General features: G+C 38.0%; 1 protein-coding gene across 1 annotated transcript; it reads left to right on the forward strand.

The window, feature by feature from the left end:
* The first annotated feature begins 3,218 nt into the window (after positions 1 to 3,218).
* PTTG1IP2 (PTTG1IP family member 2) lies at positions 3,219 to 21,877 on the forward strand. Its single transcript, XM_047831197.1, has 4 exons — positions 3,219 to 3,366; positions 11,395 to 11,441; positions 20,387 to 20,480; positions 21,816 to 21,877. Exons 1-4 carry the CDS (start codon positions 3,219 to 3,221, stop codon positions 21,875 to 21,877), a joined length of 351 nt encoding a protein of 116 aa, XP_047687153.1.
* Positions 21,878 to 22,826: the final 949 nt, after the last annotated feature.

Below are 22,826 nucleotides of genomic sequence, written 5' to 3' on the forward strand. Positions count from 1 at the left end.
AACTCTGTCACTATCTGGTACTCAGTCTGCTGCTTAGTTGTGTCAATTCCCAGGATAGGGGATAAAGGCTACCAAAGAGGTCCTCTGCTTTTCCCACTTAGTCTTTAACTGATAGTCAGTGGCCCCTGGTTTCTCATTATCCCCCTCTGCAGGGCATCAATACAACTCTATAACCAATCCATTCTGCCGTCCTTGTAGGGGTCCACTCCCCCATATATTTCAAATGATTGAATCATTACACCTGCCAGGATATTCCTCTCCATCAGTTCATTTTCCTAAATGGAAAATATTTTACCACCCGTGAATTTTTTTTTAACAATTCGGCTGTCATCTCCTTTCAGAAACTATTCATGCTCCACATACTACTCAAGATGGCATCTTTTTTATCTATTGGATAGTAACTGAACCAGTTTCAAAGCTTTATCTTACCATTTGTTTTCTTAGAACACTTCTAGTAGTATTTGTATTAGTTTGTGTTCTTCAAGGATCAGCTGCCAAGATGGGATTAGAAGTGCAGGAGGTTTATTGGGGAAACATTTGGGAAAGATAAAGGAGAGGGAGCTAGTGAAGGTGTAGAGAATCTTAAATGGTGATACAAGGATGTATCCTGTAAAGGAGAGGGGAAGGAGTGAAGATTTGTTTGGAAGAGTTTCAGAGTACAGCCTAGTTCTAAAGAAGTTCCAGTCAGATTGATGGGAAGTCCTCAAACCAAAATTTTCCACTAAAGGCATCCTGCATTAGCATTCTTAGCACGTTTAGTTTTGACTAAGAGCAGCCTGTAGGAAGCATGACTTAGGTATGTATATGATGGAGGAATCTGAGGGATAATAGCAGAGGCCATCAAGTCACTTATGCTCTAAACTGGACTATTTTCACAGCCATATGCTACATGATCTCAAGATGACTTTTAGCAGCTATGGGGATTAAATCCTTTCAAGTTTGAATCCAGATGAAGATAAGCATCTTGGTCCTAACATTTCTAGCAAAAGCCCTAAGATTGATTTGGATTGGGTTAGCTTGGGCCGTATGCCCACCCACCTCATTATAGCCAGGGAAATACCATGTTATGATTTTTTTTCGGGTCTAGGTTTCACCCAATTACAGGATAGATATTGGGGCCCCACTCATACCATGAGAACTGAGCAGCGGTGGAGGGCAGATTCCCAAACAAAAACATGCACATAAAAAATGTATGTATTTTTAATTTTAACTGTTGTTGCCAGGTTGCTATCCAAAGACATTATAACAACTCACAGTTCCACCAAAAGTATAAAATGGTACTTTTCTCCCACATCATCACCAGCAATGTTGGTTAGCTTTGTTTTAATATTTTTTTTTAATTTTTTTTTCAACGTTTATTTATTTTTGGGACAGAGAGAGACAGAGCATGAACGGGGGAGGGACAGAGAGAGAGGGAGACACAGAATCGGAAACAGGCTCCAGGCTCTGAGCCATCAGCCCAGAGCCCGATGCGGGGCTCGAACTCACGGACCGTGAGATCGTGACCTGGCTGAAGTCGGATGCTTAACCGACTGCGCCACCCAGGCGCCCCTGTTTTAATATTTTTGCCAACCTGATGGATACAAAGTGCTAGCTAATTATTACTTCAATTTACAATTTCCTAGTTCTAGCGTATTTTTTCACACATTCATGGGACACTTGGATTTGCTTTTCTATAGATAGAATCTTTACATCTTTGGCCCATTTTCCTATTGTTTTTCTTCTTTTTCATCCTTGTCAGTCTATAAGAACACTTTTCATATTATAGCTAATAATCCTCAGTCTGTCCTCTGCATTGCAGATAGGCAAGGAAAAAGCCTCAACTCTGCACACTCTTGCCCATCTCCATCTTTATAATCAGTATGAGATCATAGTCCTCAGGGTGCAGTTTAGATCAATATGCCAGGAATGTGCAGTGCTGGGACCACTCCATTTTTGAAAAACAAAACAAGGTAGGCCCCAGTGAAGGACAATTTCCGTGCCCCATCCTCTCCTCCATCCCCCTCACTGGGGCAATATTCCTCAAATTTCAGTCATTCTGAAACCACATAAACAATTTTGTCATATCCTTTAAATTTTGCATGATTTCTATTTCTGGAACTTGACCTTAAAAAAATGTTTATTTATTTATTTTGAGAGAGAAAGAGCAGGGCAGGTAGGCAGAGGGAGAAAGAGAGAATCTTAAGCAGGCCCCATGCTCCATATGGAGCCTGATGCTGGGCTTGATCTCATGACTGTGTGATTATGGCCTGAGTCAAAATCAAGAGTCAGATGCTTAACCGACTGAGCCACCCAGGTACCCCTGAAACTCGACATTTTAACATATCTATATTAAAAAAATTTTTTTAATGTTTACTTGTTATTGAGAGACAGAGAGGCACAGAGCATGAGCAGGGGAGGGGCCGAGAGATGGAGAGACACAGAATCTGAAGCAGGCTCTAGTCTCCGAGCTGTCAGCACAGAGCCCCACGTGGGGCTCGAACCCACAAACCGCGAGATTGACCTGAGTCGAAGTTGGACACTTAACCGACTGAGTCACCCAGGTGCCCCTAACATAGATATATTTTAAAAGAAAAGTTTATGTTATTGCCATGATATCACTATACTTACTAGTTACAATTTTCCAATACACATTAAAAGTAAATTGACAACTCTGAAAGTAAAAGATACTCATCATCTGCATGCCACTTAAAATACACCATGCTTTGGGAAACTACATTAGAGCATGCCATAGGTTCAGGGACTAGTGAAGCAGAAAATCAAGGATGTACGGAGCTATGAGCTTCACCCCTTATCTATAGCACAATGACCCCAAATGGATGGGGTGCACGATACATTCATTTATATCTGAGGAAAAAAGCACAGAAAGGTATATTGCTTTCCATGCTATAGGTAGGCATTAGAATCCAGGCCTTGCTCCAAAAGTACTGGGGTAGCAGGTCTCTATCAAGTCCAGTGGGAGAACTTTACCTACTGGTCAGGGCCCTAGGAAGCCTGAGCCCAGGACAAACCAGGATTGTATTACCAACAGTCTGCATTCTGGCCAGAACACTACAAGTTCTAAGGTTCTGCAAATTATGCTAGGGTCAAGGGATCAGAAGGGGCTGCCTCTCAAGGTACTATGATTTTGTTGGGTCATAGTCCCTGATGGGGGTGCCTGTCCAAGCCCACCAAGGTCTGACTGGCCTAGAACTGGCTGAACCCAGGCTGGAGGAGTGATGTGCTGGCCGTGGGCGTGGGGCCAAATCCTCTTGCCAGTTTTCCTCTCCCTCTTTCTCATTCAGCTGCTTATCAGCTTCTCAGAGAATCACTTTTCCCAAATCTCCAGACAGAGGGGCAAGCAGAGACCAAAATCTCTGGATGATGGTGAGCCATCGGGAGCTGAGGGGTTGATCCCTACACACACCCCTGCCACCATATTTCCTTTTGGTTGTGCCACCATGGCAGGCTGAAATTTTCATCTTTAAAGTTTCATTTAGTGTTGGCAGGAAGATATTTTTAAAAGCCCTTGATATTTTTGGTGAAATCGAGTTTAATTGGACTCATATTGATTTGCTTTATCAGAAATGTGAAGACTGGATTAAAACAGTTTAAAATATTGGGAAAGCATGTGGCCCCTCCACCCTCCCTTTTTGTGTGACCTATAGCACATGTTTATGCTGTGAATAAGCTGTTGGGTTTTGCTCTAATCAGACTCTGCTGAATAGCCATAGCTAGTCTTTCTTGGTTTTTTAAGGTTTTAATTAATAAACTGCTTAATTTGTGTCTTTTTTAAAATGTTTATTTATCTTTGAGAGAAAGAGACAGAGCATGAGCAGGGGAGGGGAAGACAGAGAGGGAGACACAGAATCCGAAGCAGGCTCCAGGCTCTGAGCTGTCAGCACAGAGTCCAATGTAGGGCTCAAACCCACGAACCACGAGATCATGACCTGAGCTGAAGTTGCATGCTTAACTGCCTGAGCCATCCAGGTGCCCCTGCTTAATTTGTGTCTCAAGAAAGACTTACTTTGGTCTGAAGATTTCCCTTGAAGATTTCCCTGGGATTTCCCAACTGAAGAAATTTTGATGTTAAAATTCATGCTGAGTTGAATTCATAAACCTGGAAATAAGGTTTTTAGTATCCTAAATTGAAATTGTATAGAGAGAATAAGGGGTGAATTAGGATTTGAATTATTTGGAAAATGTCCTGTAAAGCCAAGATTGCCATTTGTATAAAAACTGTAAGGATTACAGCTGTCTGGTTTCTGGAGTCTAAAAGAATGTTAATATCTGTAAGGGAATCAGTCTTCCTTACTAAAACCAAACCCAAAGCTCTCAGCTTTGAGTCTCTGAAATGAGACTCCCCCTTTGAGATGATGGGGAGTAGGGAGAGGCTGAATCAAAAGGCCTAGTTTGTTTCTTTTGATTTCATCTTTCCCATAGATTTTTCTCTTTTGACTTCTTGGTCATCTCCATACATATTCCAAGAGGAACAGTGTTCTATTCCCACCATGTTCTCCCCACAAACAGTGCCTGAAAACATAGGCCAAGCATGGAAACAAACCCTTCCTTTAGTTCCCTAGCAAACTGGAGTCATACTGGACTTTTTCAAAAGACTTTATTTAAATGCTGATGAAGAACAAAAAGAAAGTGAACAGAAACAAATCAAGAATTACAGATAACATAGTCTGGTCTCCAAAGACTGAAGTTTCTGATTCTAGTTAGTTCACTTCTAGGGCTGAACAACCCTGTTCAAGGTTTCTGAAGAAAAGGCTTTCCTTTGTGAAGGAAAGCTTGGTTCAATCTGTCCTGGGCCTCCCCTGAATGTTTGCTTCCTATCCTGAGGCATTTCCCTTTTGTGCTTGTATTCAACCTTCCCATCTAACAAGGATATGGTTTCTTAGACATCTTGATTCCTTCAGCTCCAAAACAGAAATTGATTCTAACCCCTCACTGAGATCCCCACCTCCATCCTTCCTAGCACTCTGAGTGAATAGGCCTTTCCCACAGGACTTTGTGAATGAACCCACAACTGAGACCTACTCCAAAGCATGTTGCTTTGATCCCCAGAGCTTTTAACCCTAATGTTCACTTAGATTTGAGAGCTCAATTAGCAATTTGCTAAGAAGTTACAGTTGTACTTGGAATTTTGGGTTAGGAATCTTTTCCCCCAATATCTAATGAATGAATGAAAAATCACACCAAAATATAGACAAATTCTTTTACCAGAAGCAACCAAACAACTAAGGAACATAGTCTAAAAACATGTGGCAACCAAGGAAAACAAATCAAAGATTCTACAACAGAGTAGAATAGCATAGGGGCAACTGGGTGGCTTAGTTGATTAAGTGTCAGACTCTTGATTTCAGCTCAGGTCATGATCTCATCATTCCTGAGCCCTGCATCGGTCTCTGTGCTGACAGTGTGGAACCTGCCTGGGATTCTCTTTCTCCCTGTCTCTCTGTACCTCCTCTGATTGTGTGTTCAGGGGCTCTCTCTCTTAAAAATAGAGCGCCTGGGTGGTTCAGTTGGTTAAGCGTCCAACTCTTGATTTCAGCTCAGGTCATGATCTCATGGTTTCTGGGTTAGAGCCCCACGTCAGGATCTGTGCTGATGGTACGGAGCCTACTTGGAATTCTCTCTCTCCCCCTTTTTCTCTCTCTGCCCCTCCACTGCTGTCTCCCTCTCTCTCTCTCTCTCTCTCTCTCTCTCTCTCTCTCTGTCTCCCAAAATAAATAAATACACATTTAAAAAATAACAAAAATTAAAAAAATAAAAACGTAAAAAAAGAGAGAATAGAATAGTATAGCATGACAATGCTCCAAATACCACTATCACCCTTTAGAAGAACTGGTGACTAAGTTCCAAGAATTCCCATGAATACTCCTGGAACTAGAGAGATGCAAACTGAGTGTGTTTCCTGTACTTCACTCTGTTCTGAAGAATAACAAAGGAAATGGTTGCAGAGGAGAAATAAGGGAAAAATAAAAACTGAACAACGCATCTGTCTCTGATGGAAACATCTGTCCCTGGGCAGCAAGCTCAATTTCAGATTGAGCAGATCTACAGTCCCCTTTATGTAAATGGGAAATACCTCTAATTAGCTAGAATCCTGGCAAAGGAAAATGACAAAACCTCAGAGGAAAGTGTAGAACCCAGATATTCTAACAAAGTCTGGCACAGCCTCACCTGAGTTCTTTCCCTTTGTCAGGTACTGAGAACAACAGAATGAATAGAACATAAAAATACCATAAAACTGTAGTTTCTCAGAAAAATATCTCAAGGATAGTTGGAAGGTGGTCAAGGTATCACCTACACCATATCAGCACACATAGAATATTTGAACACAGCTATCCAAGCATTAGTAAGATGAAAACAGCCAACCGAGCAACTATGGAAACACTGCTTAGCTAACAAAACAAATAATGAAATTAAGGAGTATGATAGCATGCAGAATAAGAATAATTTCCCCCAGAATAAAATGTAAGGAACAAATAAAAACTTCCCTACAAGTGCTCTGAGCTGGGGAACCACCAAATAAGAAATAGATTCTGTGAAACTGATCTCAAAGTAAATATCTGAGAATGAGATAAAAAGGCAGATTTCTCTGAGGGAATACATTGAAGGCTAATAATTTGAATATGAGGCAAGGTTTCCAGGCTTTCTCCTTATTTCTGTAAGTACCCACATATTTCTGCTAATGGTGAACATACCAGGAATATTTATCATTTATACTCTAAAGTATAATATTCTTTTGGGCTCTGTTAACTGTCTTCTTCCTCTTCCTCTAGCCTAGGGGGTGCTGGTATCTGGGAGGAAGTGAGGTTTCACTGTCTTTCCCCTGGCAGACTCCTCGGTTTCTTCCATCACCTGTACACCCAATTCCCAGTACTAAGTTTTCTATGTCATGTACTCAGAGTGATTACTATCACTCACAGACCCTCTCTGAAATACACACTCAAAAAGATATTATTTAGCAAAATGCAAATGAGCCAAAGGGAAATGTAGAATTCAAGAAAGAGTAGTAAATAAAGAAACTAATAACTTTGAGTCAATTCTAAATGATTGATAGAAAGTCAACAGCAATTTAAATATAAAAATAATTTAATAATAAGTGATAAGCATTTAATAGTAATTAGCATTCCAGTTGACATCTACCTGGGAAGTGGTGTGGGGAGGAAAAGGAAAAAATCAAAAGCATATTAGGCTCTTGTAGATGTAGAGAATGTAGATCCTGACTAGGCAGATTAAAAAGAGGCATATAAAATATATCTCTCAAAATTTTTAAAATAATAGTTTACATATAAGTAGAAACAAGAAGTGTGACTTCAAAACCATTAGAGGAAATAAAGGCACAAAGAATAAATTTATGGAATAAAATAAACCTTTCAAAAATGCTACTGAAAAAGAAAGCAAGTATAGCAATATTAATATTAGATAAAATAGAATATAAGTAAATCTTTTAAGTAGAAGTAATATTTTGTGCTCATATTATAGCACAGTACATGAAGATGACATACGGAGCTTTATTATCAAGTTTTGAAGTATATACAGCAAAAGTTGATAGAAATAAAAAGAGCATTTGACAAATTACAAACCACATGGGATCACTTTACATGCCTATATCAGAAATCAACAGATCAAGTATATAAAATATAAGGATATAGTATAGAGAATTATAATATATAAAACCTTGTGATCTGCCCCCATTGTTTTTTTTTTCCCTCTTAGCTGTTCTTAAAACAATTCCCCTTCCAGATAAACATTAGAATCAACTTGTCTGATTAACTGTTTTATTTTTTAAATTATTAATTTATTAACTCATTGCAATATCAGTCAAACCAGAAAGATCCTGTTTTGATATCTGGCATAATATATGTTGATGCCTGGCATCCCTAGGTGTTTCAAATTGAGATCACTCATGGGAGAAGAGGACCAAAGATGGAACTTTGTGGAATAGCAACATTTTAGACATTGATGAGAGGAAGTTGAACCCGTCAAGGAAATTCAAAAAGAATGGTCAGAGATGTTCCGGGAGAACTAGAAGACAATGATGCTGCAGAAGTTGTGAAAAAAAATGTAATCAAGAGGATGGAATTGACTAGATAGAATATAGATATACAAAAATTAAGCCTTTAGGGTAAGGGAAGAATCTGGTATCTGGCTGTGTAAAGAGCAAGTACCTCTTTCTTCAGGAATAGAGTGAAAGAAAGAACCTATTGCTTCATGTAAAACATGATCATGTAGGTTAGCTGGTCCTCATTGGTTCTCCAATAAGGGCTACAAAGACTATAGATAAGGTTAGTTATGCAAATGTTTAATCTAAATTTCTGAGAAGGACCACATCAGGTCATTCACTGACATGAGGGTCAGGCTAAAGAAAATGAAATAGAGTCCATGAAAGACAAACAGATTTGGAAAACAATGGAAAGGTCAGGGAAAGTGAAGTTCTGAGTAAGGTCAAAATGCAAGTAAGAGAGGAAAAGAAGATTCTAAGCAGAGAATAAAATATGGGAGTTTAAGAATTCATGGCGGAGTCATTCAGAATGATGGCAAAATTTAATTTGGGGATCATGAAAATAATTTGCTTAAGATGAAGAATCAGAGTTTTTCTTAATGGTGGAATTTCAGTGTGTTCTTAATGTGTACATATTTCTTATATTGAACATGTATCACTTTTATAACTACGTAAAGATAATTGTTTTAATTTTGGAAAAAAGATAGGTAGAAGGGATGAAAAGAAGGGAAACATCAGGATTTAGTGGAAAGAAACAAATATGTGGAATTTATATTAACTGGAATGTTTCTGGGTGCAGTGTAAGAAACCAAGATTTTACCTATAAGAGAAATGTAAGTGAGTCAAGAGTAGGAATGCATGGGACCTGAGAAATGAATCACCATCAGCTCCTTATTTCTCCTTCTGTTTTCTCTCCTTTCCTCTGCTTATCAATTTTATTTTGTCCTATTAGCTTCTTCCTCAGAAGATCTTTCATGGTCACTGGCAGCTCCATCTTCTCAGCTTACCAAACAAAGAGAAAGTGGCTCCCTGCCACTTCTTAACCCTCAAGTTTTAATTTATAAATCATCAGTGGAAGATTCTCATTGGCCTGACTTGGTCATATTTCCTCTCCCTGGACCAGTGAGTGTGGTCTGGGATTAGCTCAGTTTGTTTCAGGTGTACAGCCTTAGATGCCTGGCTGGGACCATGGAGTTTGGGTAGGAGAGGGCAGTCACCAATTATACCATGTGTCTAATGCTAAGAAGGAGCAGTCCTGCAAAGGAAAGATGGGTTATATTTCCCAGGAGAAAGGAGAGGTGCTGGCAGTCAAAGAGCTCAAATCCACACTCTGTCATTATTAGCAGGTGAACTTGAATATGTTATTTGACTTTTCTGAAGTCAGTTTCTTCATCAATAAAGTGGCTTTCAGGATTCCAGGATTTCAAATCTTTCAGGATTGTGAAGACTGGTTATAAATGCTCACAAGTAAGCATTTATGTTTATAAATTGCTTAATAAGGATTCCATATGATCTTAGAGTGAAAGCCAATTTATGTTTCCCATTTAGCTGGATTGATTCCTGGCTGTGGCTGCTCAGAAAGGTTTTGCATTTTTCTAGCCTTTTCTTTCAGAGATGCACCTTTTCCTAGTTTACACAAGGATGCCCTGCCTTCAACTAGTGCTAGCAGCAGTCCTATGTCTTCAACTTTCTCTAATGTATATAAATATAAAAAAGCTAATAAAAACCATTTTGATATCATGTACATGCTGATGTAATGTGATAAGGCAACTTCACCTTTGCACTATTCTTCCCCCAAACCCAGGTTGTCAGTCTAATTATGATAAAAAAAAATCAGACAAATTCAAATTGAGGGACATCCTACAAAATATTTGGCCAACAAGGTTCAAAACTGTCAGGGTCATGAAAAACAAGGAAAGGCTGAGAAGCTGTCACAGACTAGAGGAAACATGATGATCAAATGCAATGTGGGATCCTAGATCTTGGAACAGAAAAAGAACATTAGTATAAAAACCAATGTGGTGCACCTGGGTGGCTCAGTTGGTTAAGTGTCCGACTTCAGATCGGGTCATGATCTCACGGTCTGTGAGTTCCAGCCCAACATCGGGCTCTGTGCTGACAGCTCAGGGGCCAGAGCCTTCTTCGGATTCTGTGTCTCCATCTCACTCTACAACCCCCCTTGTTCACACACTCTCCCTGTCTCTCAAAAATAAATAAACATTAAAAAAACTTTAAAAACCAATGAAATCCTAGTAAAATTTGGAGTTTAGTTAAAAGTAATGTATTGGTGTTGGTTTCTTAGTTTTGATAAACGTACCATGACAATGTAAGATGTTAGCCATGGGGGAAACAGTAAGAGGTATACAGGAACTTTCTGTATATTCTTTGAAATTTTTCTGTAAACCTAAAATTCTTCTAAAAAACTTTAGCTGCAGAAAAAAAAAAGCGTGGGAAGTGAGTAGAATTTGGAGAATGGTGGCTAAGACATATGCCTTTTGTTTCCCTGCTCCTGCCTCCTGAAGTAAGCCTGAAAGCACCTGTCCCCAACATAGCTGAAGCAGTAGAATCTTTCTCATCTACCTTGCCTTTTACTCAACTTCCCCTGGGACTCCAGGGATACTTTTGGGTAGGGGGAAGTAATACTTAATTTGAAAATCTATTGTAATTCTTTTCCCAGCCAAATTAGATCTGTATCCAGTCAAACAGTTTGAAATTGAGCTTATGAACCCTGCCCCCAAAGTAATAGAGTGACTTTATTATTATCGTATCACATGAAAGGTGGGGTATTAATTCCAGACTCTACTTACTTTACAGAGATGTTGGAGTAAGAAAAAGAGACATCAAAAAATTTTTTTTCAGACTTACAGTTTTTATTCTAGAACTTTCAAATTTAAGTTATATTATTTTGTCATGAAACAAGAAGAATGAAAATCTTCATCTGGGGGAAGTTTTTAAAACGTTGTGGCACAAGATGGAGAATTAAGTTTTTTAGTATTGAATGGACTAGTTAGCCAGGAATATCTTGGTAAAACCATGCTGATTAACAAAGGAATTACTAAAAGAGGTATTTAAAGTGTGATGTTGTAAATATGCAGTGATATTGCCAATTTAAGTTCTTACTGTTTTCTGGAAGTTATTTTTTAGAACTTACTTGGCTAATCAAAGTTGGATGATGCCATTTCATGTTTTTCCAAGCAATGATAGAAAGTAAGAAAGAATTAGGATTTAAACAGTACCAATGGGGAAAGTATCTAGATATATGAAAATCATGAAATAAAACACTGGGGTGTGGAAGAGTATGCCATGAAAGAGAAATGACTAAATGAAATGCATTTTTATATAAAACTAAGCAACAAATAGTCTTTGCATTTACATTTTTGCCCTTAATTTTCTTATAGCATGTGCTGTAAAGAAAAATTGTCAATTGTGCACAGAAGATAAAAAAGTAAGTTAAGTTATATATGGGGAAATTGTCTTGGAAATATTATAAAGTCATACTATATATAGTTGTAATCTAAAAGATACGTTAAACTTTATTTTATACAATATTTTTATAATAGGAATGACTAATAGCAGTTATTAAGATGTATTTTAGCATTTCAAGCCATTCTTTGAGGATCTGGAAATAAATAATGGACATAATTTAGTACAAACATGTACTTCCTTCTAGAAAATTATGCTTAAAAACAAAACAGTTTTTTGTTTGAAAAGATTATACTGACTTTGAGAAGAAATTTTTGTAAGTCAAGGAAAAGATAAGCCCTTTGAGATGCAGTGAAAATCTCCTTGCTACTCTATTTCCCCAAAACTAGAAAGGATGAGACACTGTTCCTTAACTACAATGTAAAGTCCTTTCTCTGATGATTAGGCAGCTGACATCATTATTCTTCACTTCAGATTTGGAAAAAAGCAGAAATGCCATAAGAAATTAGGGAAATGGTGTTGCAGAGAGCTTTGCAGCAACTCTCACAACACTATTCTACCATAACCTGTATTGGAGAACCAGCAGTTAACACCAAAGACAGAGAGACATGAAATCACTAATTAGAAAAGGGCATACTGTAGTAACTGGTATCTGTAATGGTGATCTGGATGCATCATTCCAATGCACCATTCCAATGCACCTGTTCCCCTTCTTCATCAAGGTCGCTCCTTCATCTAACGGGGCCCTGGGCTCCTGGCTCATGGACTTCTCCACCCAATTCCTGACATCACCTTACGTGCTTTCCAAACTTGGTGAAGGTCCAGACACACTTGGTTTCTCCAGCTCCTGACTTCCTCAGCTCTGTGCATTGAGAAGTCACTTCCATGGCCATACCCTGAACCTTGCACAACATACAATGCCTCTTGCATTCTCATTCCCCTGACACTGTACATTTTGGCCTCAGCAGCACTTCCCTCTAGTCCTTTAGTCTCTCATTTTTCCCTCAGCTTATTGGCCCTCTCCTATGGACTCCTTTCCTTCCTGTGAATTCTCATGGCTGTTTACTTGAATGAAATACTCTTCTACATTTTTTTGCATGTTACAATGGAAATTTTCAACATATGAAAGCAAAGAAAATGGTATGATAAAACTGATCCACAAGATCCATCTTGGCCAGTCTTATTTCATGTATGTCCTCTCCCTGTCAAAATGGATTATTTTGAAACAAATAAGGATCTGGATACCATATCATTTTACTTGCAAGTATTTCTCACTGCCCTTTTCTCTCTCTCTCCTTCTCTGGCTCTTGCTCTTAGTGTGTGTGTGTGTGTGTGTGTGTGTGTGTGTGTGTTTATGTATATATAGAATAGATGCTTTGCTTTAAAGTATCACAAATCTATTATTATACCTAAAAATGAATAACTTCTTAATATCATCAAGCATCCAGGAAAATAATCACATTTCTCTTATTTCATAATTTTTTAAAGTTCAATTTTAAAGTTCATTTGAGGGGGCGCCTGGGTGGCGCAGTCGGTTAAGCGTCCGACTTCAGCCAGGTCACGATCTCGCAGTCCGTGAGTTCGAGCCCGCGTCGGGCTCTGGGCTGATGGCTCAGAGCCTGGAGCCTGTTTCCGATTCTGTGTCTCCCTCTCTCTCTCTGCCCCTCCTCCGTTCATGCTCTGCCTCTCTCTGTCCCAAAAATAAAAATAAACGTTGAAAAAAAAATTAAAAAAAAAAAAATAAAGTTCATTTGAATGAAGTCTATACATTGCAGTTGGCTGATATAGTCCTTAAATCTCTTTTTATCTATATGTCCCTTCTCCCTCTTTTTTCTTTTTTTTTTTTTTTTAAATTTTTTTTTCAACATTTATTTATTTTTGGGACAGAGAGAGACAGAGCATGAACGGGGGAGGGGCAGAGAGAGAGGGAGACACAGGATCGGAAACAGGCTCCAGGCTCTGAGCCATCAGCCCAGAACCTGACGCGGGGCTCGAACTCACGGACCGTGAGATTGTGACCTGGCTGAAGTTGGACGCTTAACCGACTGCGCCACCCAGGCGCCCCTCTCCCTCTTTTTTCTTATAGCAACTTATTTGTTGTAGAAACTTAATTGTTTGTACTATTACATTTCCCACAATCCGGATTTTGCTGGTCACATCCCCAAAATGTGCTTTATCATGTTCTCCTTTACCCTATTTTTTGTTATTGTAAACTAGTAATTAGATATCGAGGCTTGATCAGCTTCAGTTTAATTTTTTGGCAGGAATATCTCATGCTGAAGATTTTCATTAGAAAGCAAATAAGTTTGTTGAACATTTTGTGATGTTAGCAGCCTTGATGATCCTTGCCTGTACCCGTTGTTTTATTCCACTGGAGGTTGAAAAAACCACTACTACATTAATGCCCTTGCCTTCTCATCTGTAACTGTGTTGAATCTACATTCCCTGATTAGTCCTATGGTCTGGCTTTTCATTTGCTCTGCATTATTAGCCTATTGTTGCTGGAGCATATTACATCAAAGTCTGCATTAGTGCAGCTACGCATTCACAGCTTCTGGTCTCACCTGAGCTTCAGTGCTACCCATTTCTTGCCTTTGGTTAGCAACATTTCCTAAAATTTCCCACAGCAGCAATTCCAAAACTTTGTTACCATCCTTAGCGTTCCAATGTTATCTCACATTCACTCATTATCAACAGATGAGTTTTTCTCTTAATTTTATAGACAAAAATAGAGCCTCTGGGTGCAAACTTTACTCCCCAAACTGATAAAGTTTCTGTCATTGTTATTCATTCTTATCCATTTTCCTCTTCCTCTTAAATTCTCCTGTATTTCTGTATTTTGGGAACTTGAACATGTACATTTTTGAATTGCAACTCATATCATGTAAACTGTTTGCATATTTACCTTTCTCCCATTCTCAGTTCCCTGAGGATAGAGTGCATGTTTTACTCATCTTTGTGTCTCTAACAACCTCACACATTTCCCAGAACATGACAGTTTTTGATAACTATTGATTTAACACTTGAACCATTAGAAGGTATTTAAGTCATATTTAATATACTCTATAATGTAGCAAGATACAGAATTTTATCTTGAAATATTTACAGACAGAAGCCATTATGGCAATCCTGGGGATATGATTATTTGAGTGTAATTTTTAATATATTCCCAGTACCTCATAGAAGTGAGCTAAGGGATAATTTCATAAGATCAACAAAGACTTGGGGTGTCATCTTTTGGAAAAAGATCCCCTCCCCTCTCCCAGACTTTCAGGGACAGTGTCTACCACCTCCCATGCTCTGAGAGGGAGTGCCAGAATTTATAAATGGCAATTCATGAAGCAACCAAGAACATCTTAGTTCTTGCACTGTGAGGAACTGGAACAGATGTCCTTTGCTTAGGACTGTCCTATTTTATGGTGGTGCTCATCACTTTTAATTTGGTGAAATTATTATACCAACTCCTTTACATTCCCCAAAAGATTCCAGTTTTAATGATAAATGATATGCTTATTTTTCTTAACTGTAAGGGAACCTTCCTCAGATTCTATCTGAAACATTTCCTTGTGATTCAGTAGTATATGACTAGCCTTTTTAGAGTTAGAAAACATTCTTACCAAAAACAAGTCCATAAAAAGTAACTCATTTTCAGTACTACTCCCAACACATAGCTCATAAACACAGCATATGAAAAACATTATATTTGTGTTGATAACTTTTCTTCATTAGAAATAAAATTTCAAAAACCATGCTAAGAAACTTAGTGCTAACTCTCACCTGGCTGTCATTGCTCTTGAGAATCATATGTCACTGTTGAATCCTTAGAATGATACCTTTCAATCATGGTGTCACAATGACAAAACTTGTCATAAGTATTTTTTTTTTTTTGCTAATGACAATTTAGAAAACTGAGTTTTTGCAGTTGAGTAGGTTCTAGGTTTTCTCCATAATCACATCTTTCTCTTTCATTGCATCTTGATATGGATTATCGCTTGGGACAGAAATAAATAAAGCTACAGCAAACCAAATGGGTTTTTTTTTGAATCTTTCATATACTACCTTATCTACTGCACAGTTCATAAGAAATGACCATTAACTTACTTGCTTGTGAAATGCACTTATAAATGCCATAGCTCACATCCCTCAAAAATGCCTACTTTGATATTATTTTTCTGAAAAATTGTGTGTGGTGCCCACATGTGTGAGTGTATTAGGGCTTGGAGTAGGAGAGGTAGATAGGGTCATGGATCCAAATCTGGATATGCCAATGAACACATGGATATCACCTGTCAAGAGTGAGCTGAAAAACAAAATGTGGAGAACCAGTTTCATGGATTATTTTCCAAGGCAACCATTTCCCTTATCTGCTCTTCGCATGACCATCCATCTAGAGGTCGAATTTTTTTTTTTGAGAAATTTAAGGCCATCTGTCAGGTTCAAGTTCTCTCATTTTCTGAACAAACAAAATCTTTTCTCTTATGCTCTTTTCCCCCTTAAGAAGTCGGTTCTCAGTACCAAGGATAATTTCTTAGTCTTTACCTCCATTCATGCATCATACTTGAAAATACATGCATATTCACAAACTGAGAACCTTTCTCATTTTCTTGCTCCCTCTATGACAAATTCAGTCTATTTCTTTGCATTGGTTCCTTTCTTTCTGAGTACAGACACAATGGAAAAAACAAAGCCAAACCTTCTTTTGTGTTTTCTTACCTCTCTATTTCAACTCATCTTCCTGGTCTGTCCTCATACACCTAAGCATTTTTGTTTTGTTTTGTTTTGTTTTGTTTTGAGAGCAAGAGAGAGAGAGAATGAGGGAGAGAGAGAGAGAGAGAGAGAGAGAGAGAGAGAGAGAGAGAATCTTAAGCAGGCTCTAGGCTCAGCATGGAGCTAGATGCAGCGCTCAATCCCACAACCCTGGGATCATGACTTGAGCCAAAGACCCTGTTCTTTCCTGTGCAGATTTTACCTTCTCCTCAAGGCTCAGACAAAATTCTGCCTCCTCCCTGGAAGAAATCTTATCTAGTTATTGCAACTAGACATCAATACTTTCTCTTCTGAACTTCTATTACATTTTATATCTGTTCCATTCCTTTTGGAATTATATTATTCTTCCACTTAGAGATTTTGTTTTTTGTAAAGTGTACATATTATACCTACTAATTAAATTGACACTCTCTAGAAAGCAAATTCGGTGCTTTATATATCCACGTAACCTCTCCTGAATTTGGTATTTGCCCATAAATAATGAGTAAATGCTCTTTTGATCCTCCCAATGTCCACTTCTTTCTTTCTTTTCTTTCTTTCTTTCTTTCTTTCTTTCTTTCTTTCTTTCTCTCTCTCTCTCTCTCTCTCTCTCTTTCTTTCTTTATAACTTTTTTTTTAATTCTCCCACCCCCTATTCTTTTTTTTTTTTTTTTTTTTAGTATTTTCTTTATTTTTTAATTTTTTTTTCAACGTTTATTTATTTTTGGGACAGAGAGAGACAGAGCATGAACGGGGGAGGGGCAGAGAGAGAGAGAGAGACACAGAATCCTAAACAGGCTTCAGGCTCTGAGCCATCAGCCCTGAGCCTGACGCGGGGCTCGAACTCACGGACTGCGAGATCATGACCTGGCTGAAGTCGGACGCTTAACCGACTGCGCCACCCAGGCGCCCCATATTTTCTTTATTTTTGAGAGAGAGACAGACAGAGTGCAAGCAGGGGAGAGGCAGAGAGAGAGAGGGAGACATAGAATCCAAAGCAAGCTCCAGGCTCTGAGCTGTCAGCACAGATCCCGACGCAGGGCTCAAACCCACAAATCATGAGATCATGGCTTGAGCCGAAGTCAGACACTTAACCAACAGAGCCACCTAGGCACCCCCAATGTCCACTACTTTAAAATCTCCCTGTGTACATTAAGGTCATTTAATAATTTTTGTAAGTATAATATTAAATTGGTTTACACAATGCTAACAAATCACCAAACGTTATGTATCCTCCCCTATCTGCATTTGTTTTCATTTTAATGATATTTTCTTATAAAAATGTCAATTTTCATGTCCATATAAGCTTATTAGAATAGAATTCTACTCTAAAAAGAATACTCTAGTTTTCCAATGGAGCACTCTTTACCATCATTTTAAAGTCTTTTAGCTGACTTCTCAGCTGTCACTCTCTTGAGAGTCTGGTTGGCATGGCTTTGTATTTATGTGGGTCATTTTAATAGCTATAAAAAAATCCATGTAATTTATCCTAACTTATGCATTACCAATTTAAGGATGTTGAATATATTATGTTCTTCCTCTGTATTGTGTGAAGACTCTTTGAAGATTTTTTAGTTTTAGTTAAGGTATTTGTTAAATCTTTTTGTGGTAAGTTATAGAAGCCCAACTCTAACTAATTTAATAAACAGAAACCCAATTCAAACTGACTTTATTGACTCATAAAATTGGGAAGTCCAGGAGTAGCCTTGGCATCACGCACAGCTAAATCTCCAGGGATTTTATTCCCGTTTCCTCTCTTCTCATCTTTTAGCTCTGTTTCCCTCAAAGTTTTGGCTTCATTTTGTCCTATGGCAAAAGTGGACATTTTCCATATAGCTCGGAAAGAGCCTGGTTCCTAGCAGATCCCTTCCAATGTCTGTATACAACTTCACAGGAGATTCTAATTGGCTTTATTTGGATCTAATGTCCACTCCAGCACTAGTTACTGGGCCAGTGAGATAAGCTACCCTGAATACCACTGCCTGGGTCAGATGATTCCAGTAGTATAGAAGTGGTAGTATAGATGCTGATTGACATCTGCAGAACCACATAGACCTGAGGGAAGATGGCTACAAAAGAGAGAAGATCTAGTTGCCAGGAGGACAAGGATGGTGACACGAGCTGATCAAAACAGTAAAACAAAAAAAAAACAAAAAAAAAAACACCAAACCCCCCCAAAACTACTTTAGTCTACTGTACTTCACCCTTTGACTTTTTAAGTCCCATATCCACATTTTAAAAAATGCTCCTGGCAAAATAATGCAAATAACCCTCAACTAAAATTGTACTTACCGAAAGTCATTGTCAGTTATTACCCTCCAGATCTTCTGGAATCTCAGAGCTGTGTACATGATGTGCAAATGTTCTACTGAGTTTCCCTGGCCAAGCAGTGAGTTATTGGTCACCAATCTGGCTGCCCTAGGCTTGACCTGTGGACGAGTTCCCTTTTCCATTGTTCTCTGAGCCTCCATCAGAGAGAGGCACAGGAAAGAGTGTCTCTTCTGGAGACTGTACTGCTTTAGGAGCTCACCTGATGTGGACTTAGTTCCTGGGGCCTGGGAATCAGCTTAGTACTGAGTAACCACAAGGTCCTGTCTGATAGGGTCAGGTTTTTCTGGCAATTTATCTCCCATAAAGACCTACTGTAAAATGGCATGGATTTGATTACTAGAGACTCTTAGAACTGTTAACCAAGGTTAGAAGTCTGTGGGCTACAACCCGTGAATCTAGGCTTTGACTTTGAAGTCTGTGGGCTACAACCCTTGAATCTAGGCTTTAACTTTGCAGTTATAGTCATTAAGCAACAGTCCAAGAGGACAGAACCCATTCAACCTAAGTGGCTCCATTTGACCTTTGGTGTTGGTTAACATGAAACAATAGCTGGCCTTTGATATATACCTCCTGTTCTCAGGTAGTGTCTGAGGGGTGGTTCGTTATGTTGGAGTGAGTCATTATGGCTGCTGTTTTCAGGATGTTCAACAAGAAGTGCTTGGGAGGGGCCTGGGATCAGTCTTGCAGGATTGGTTACCAGCACAGAACCAGACTGATTAGGCTAGAATCCAAGCTCCCCCTGTTTACTAGGTGTGTGACCTTATGTAAGTCGTTTGACTGTTCTGTGCCTTACTGTCCTCATTTATAAAGTGGGAATAATTTTTCCTAACTTACAGGGTTATCATAAGGATGAAATGAGTTAATATATATAAAGAGCTTAGATTGGTTCCTGTCACATAGTAGACCCTATTTACATGACAGCCATTTTTACCGCCCTGTCTTCATTTTTTTACTCTTCAAGAATCTATCTAGTCTTATCTCCCACAATGGTTTCCGCCTTTGTACCTTCCTTTTGCTTACTTCAACAAGGGACTTAGAATTCACTTTTCCTATTTTCACGTGATTATCTGAACATAAGCAGATAATGAGCAGAAGGGATAATGAGCAGAAGGGAGACGGTCATGAGGCATGGCTGGTTGACAGCCCCACCAAGCCCACATGTAATCCCCAGAGTAAGTGCTATAGACACTTAGGGGAATGGGAGCAAGTATTGGAGGGAGGAGAGAGAGAGAGAGAGAGGGAAGAGAGGAACCAAACAAACCCTATCTACTGAAGTCGTTATTACTACTTTGTGAAATAATGTCTCAGGTTTAGTTCTCTAAATATAGAGCCTGAGAAAGGGATTCAGATACATGTGATTTCTTGAATGGCTCCTCTTTAGCAAAATTCTATGGAGTAAGGGACTCAGGGCAAGTAAGGAACAAGAGCCAAGAGAAGATGTGGTCTCTGCTAAAGTCTACACTTGGCCTGAATCATGGACAACCCTGAGGCAAAAAATCACATAACAGAGTTGTCTCTGCCTTGAGGCAAGGACGCCCACTGATTGGAACCCCATGTATCTGTCAGTTATTGGCAGAGGCGGATGTAACCTGACAGGCAACAAGGTCCCCATCCACCAAGTACAATTCAAGGAGAAGAGCATTTTGAGCCATTAGCATCCAAAATTCATTGCATCATCAGTGTGAACGGATGGGCCTGGTAAAGGGGAGATCATCAACAGCGTCTATTTCCAATAATGATAATAATAATAATTAAAAGAATAATGATGGTGATGGTAATTATGATAGCTGTTATTTATGGAATACTAATGGAACTAGTACTGAAAACTTATTGGAATTGTAGTTATTACACTTGGATGTTGCTTTTATTTTGTTTTCTTTCCAAATACAGTGTTTTTGGTGCAGAGAAGAAAGGGCTTGCAAAAAAATGTGTTTTCCATATTTTGGGTGTCTATTCATTTCTGTGTATTGGTTAAACTATAGAAGTGAGTTATCCATGTTTGAATTTTTATGTACTTTTTTTTCAGTTAACTTGCAAATACTGTATTTAACTACATTTAGAGGATAATAAATTATTATATTTGCCTTATTAAAAATATAGCAAATCTTTTTATTGGTGTTTCTCTGGATACAGGCTGATACTGGTTGTTTCCAGCCAGTGTTGGTTCAAGCTAGGTCAACATTCATTCTGATTGTTGGGTACCTTGCCATACCAATTATTGAAAACTTTAAATTTCATTTCTAACATACTTTAATGTATGATAATCATTACCTAGTGAAGGAAAGTTTGTATTCTTATGTTGTTTTAGAAACTCCAGGAGTTTCTTATATGGTCTTGGGGTGAGGAGATATTGGGCCCAGTACCATTACTATAACTTACATTTCTTCAACTAATATATTCTATACTGCGAATTGCCATTCAGAACAGTGACTCCCTAGGACTTAACAAATTTTAATCATCTTTGTATCTGTAATGTTGTGTTTTGGGTTTGTTATATGGTACTTACCAAAGCAGGGAAATGCACTAGAACCTTTTAAGGACTTTTCAAAAAAGGCCAAATGAAAAGCTTTCCAGGTAAACCCTAACTATGTGAGAAAACCCAAAATAGAATTTATGTTTGTTTCTTAACTGAAGTGAAAAAAACATGAATTTTGCCCTCAAGTCCCTATTTTTTTTTTCTTCAGGTGCTATCAGGTATATTTAAATCATAACTGATTGTAGCAAAGAGCTTATAAACAAGTTATAGTTCATATATTTAGTATCAATGGGAAGTCTAGTTTCTATTTCATGTTCTGCCCTTGTAGTTGCATTTTACAAGTATACACTATGATCATGTGGGGGGGGGGCGGGGAGAGGTGGATTTATAAATGCTAGAAGTCTGCTTTCTCAGCAAACATTTGTTGTCTCTGATAAGGAACTCCTGAACTCAAACAACAAAACTTCCCCTGCTATCTACATGCATCTTTACCAAAACAGCAGCCTAAGGCGTCTGCTATTTTCTGTTGAGATGCTGCCTGAAATGAGTTTAAAGAGAAAATACAGAAAAAAATATCAGTGTCCTAATAGTTCACTAATTTGGAGATGAAAGACTTTGAATGCTAGCTCCTTTAGCAGCTCAGATAATTTTCTAATGTTGGTGATTGTGGTGTTAAAGTAGTTTTATTGGAGTATGTGATGTATATCATGAAATGTATATCATTTTGAATAACTTGTAAATTTGTATCTAAGAATCAAACTGTATGATACTAGAAAAGATAAAAATATAAGAAATTATTGCTCTTCTGTTAACTTAAAATATATTTCATTTCCTACATTTCAGTTGACATATTTGGATTCCTGATGCTTCTATTTGTCATAATATTAATTACAGGGCTCATTTGATATTATTGCACCTATCACTATTACCTGCAGGAATATGTTCATTTTATTTTTAGTAAGAATGCACTCGGGGATAATATCACTGAAGAGAATGCTAAGCTAGTTATCAGGAAATGTTTAACCTTTTTTATGTAATAAAAAATAACATATATATGATAAGAAAAAAACACTCAGAAGGTAACAGAAAATTATGAAATTATGAAAATTATGAAATGAAATGGAAAGTTCATCTTTCCCACCCCTTGTCTGCCTCTGACACCTCCCGCACAGAAGCAATCCTTCTACTCTGATTCTAATGTAGTTCTTTTGATTACTTCCTGTATTTGAACAATGTGGTTATGGCTCCTTTTATTAACTTCAGCTGTTAATCTATGGACTCCCCAGCATGAAAGCTGAAAATTTATCTTGCACTATCCTATTTTTTCTGATGTTATTTTGTTCTTAGAGGGTATTATCATTTTGTTATTTTTGAATTTTAACTACGGTTTTTCATTATTAGCTCTTAAGATTGCTAGCATTTCTTCTGTTGGTTATCATTTCAACTTGATTGACTTCATTACTTTGAGTTCTAGTTAGTGCTCTACTTCTATATTCATCAATTCTTCCCCTGTTATTTAAATAAGAAAATGTGGAACGCTGTACTTCTATGTATCTTCTCCTCCATCTCCTAAACTCTATAAGCTTTCTCACTCATTTGACCTTATCAAGTATATAATATTTACTTCTGTAATTTATCTTTATATTTTGAAATGTATATTCTATAGTTTGAATATAAACATTTAAGAATAATACAAATAATAAAACATATCAGGATTGTATGAATATTGTTTAGTAAAGACCAAAGTGGAAATAGGAAATGTGATTCTATGTCACTAACCTGTATTACTTGAAAGAGAATTATCTAGTGTCTAGATCAAATAGATTATCTTCCTTACTCTCCATTTCTAAAAAA

Source organism: Prionailurus viverrinus, chromosome A2 (genome assembly GCF_022837055.1).
Source record: "Prionailurus viverrinus isolate Anna chromosome A2, UM_Priviv_1.0, whole genome shotgun sequence".
In the NCBI taxonomy this organism is placed as follows: Eukaryota; Metazoa; Chordata; class Mammalia; order Carnivora; family Felidae; genus Prionailurus; species Prionailurus viverrinus.

Bases quoted from the DNA above. Each gene is read 5' to 3' on its own strand.
- PTTG1IP2 (XM_047831197.1), top strand. From the start codon at position 3,219: ATGTGCTGGCCGTGGGCGTGGGGCCAAATCCTCTTGCCAGTTTTCCTC. The intron at 11,442-20,386 runs GTAAGTTAAGTT...TTCCAAATACAG, and splicing joins TGTGCACAGAAGATAAAAAA to TGTTTTTGGTGCAGAGAAGA. The intron at 20,481-21,815 runs GTGAGTTATCCA...CCTACATTTCAG, and splicing joins GTATTGGTTAAACTATAGAA to TTGACATATTTGGATTCCTG.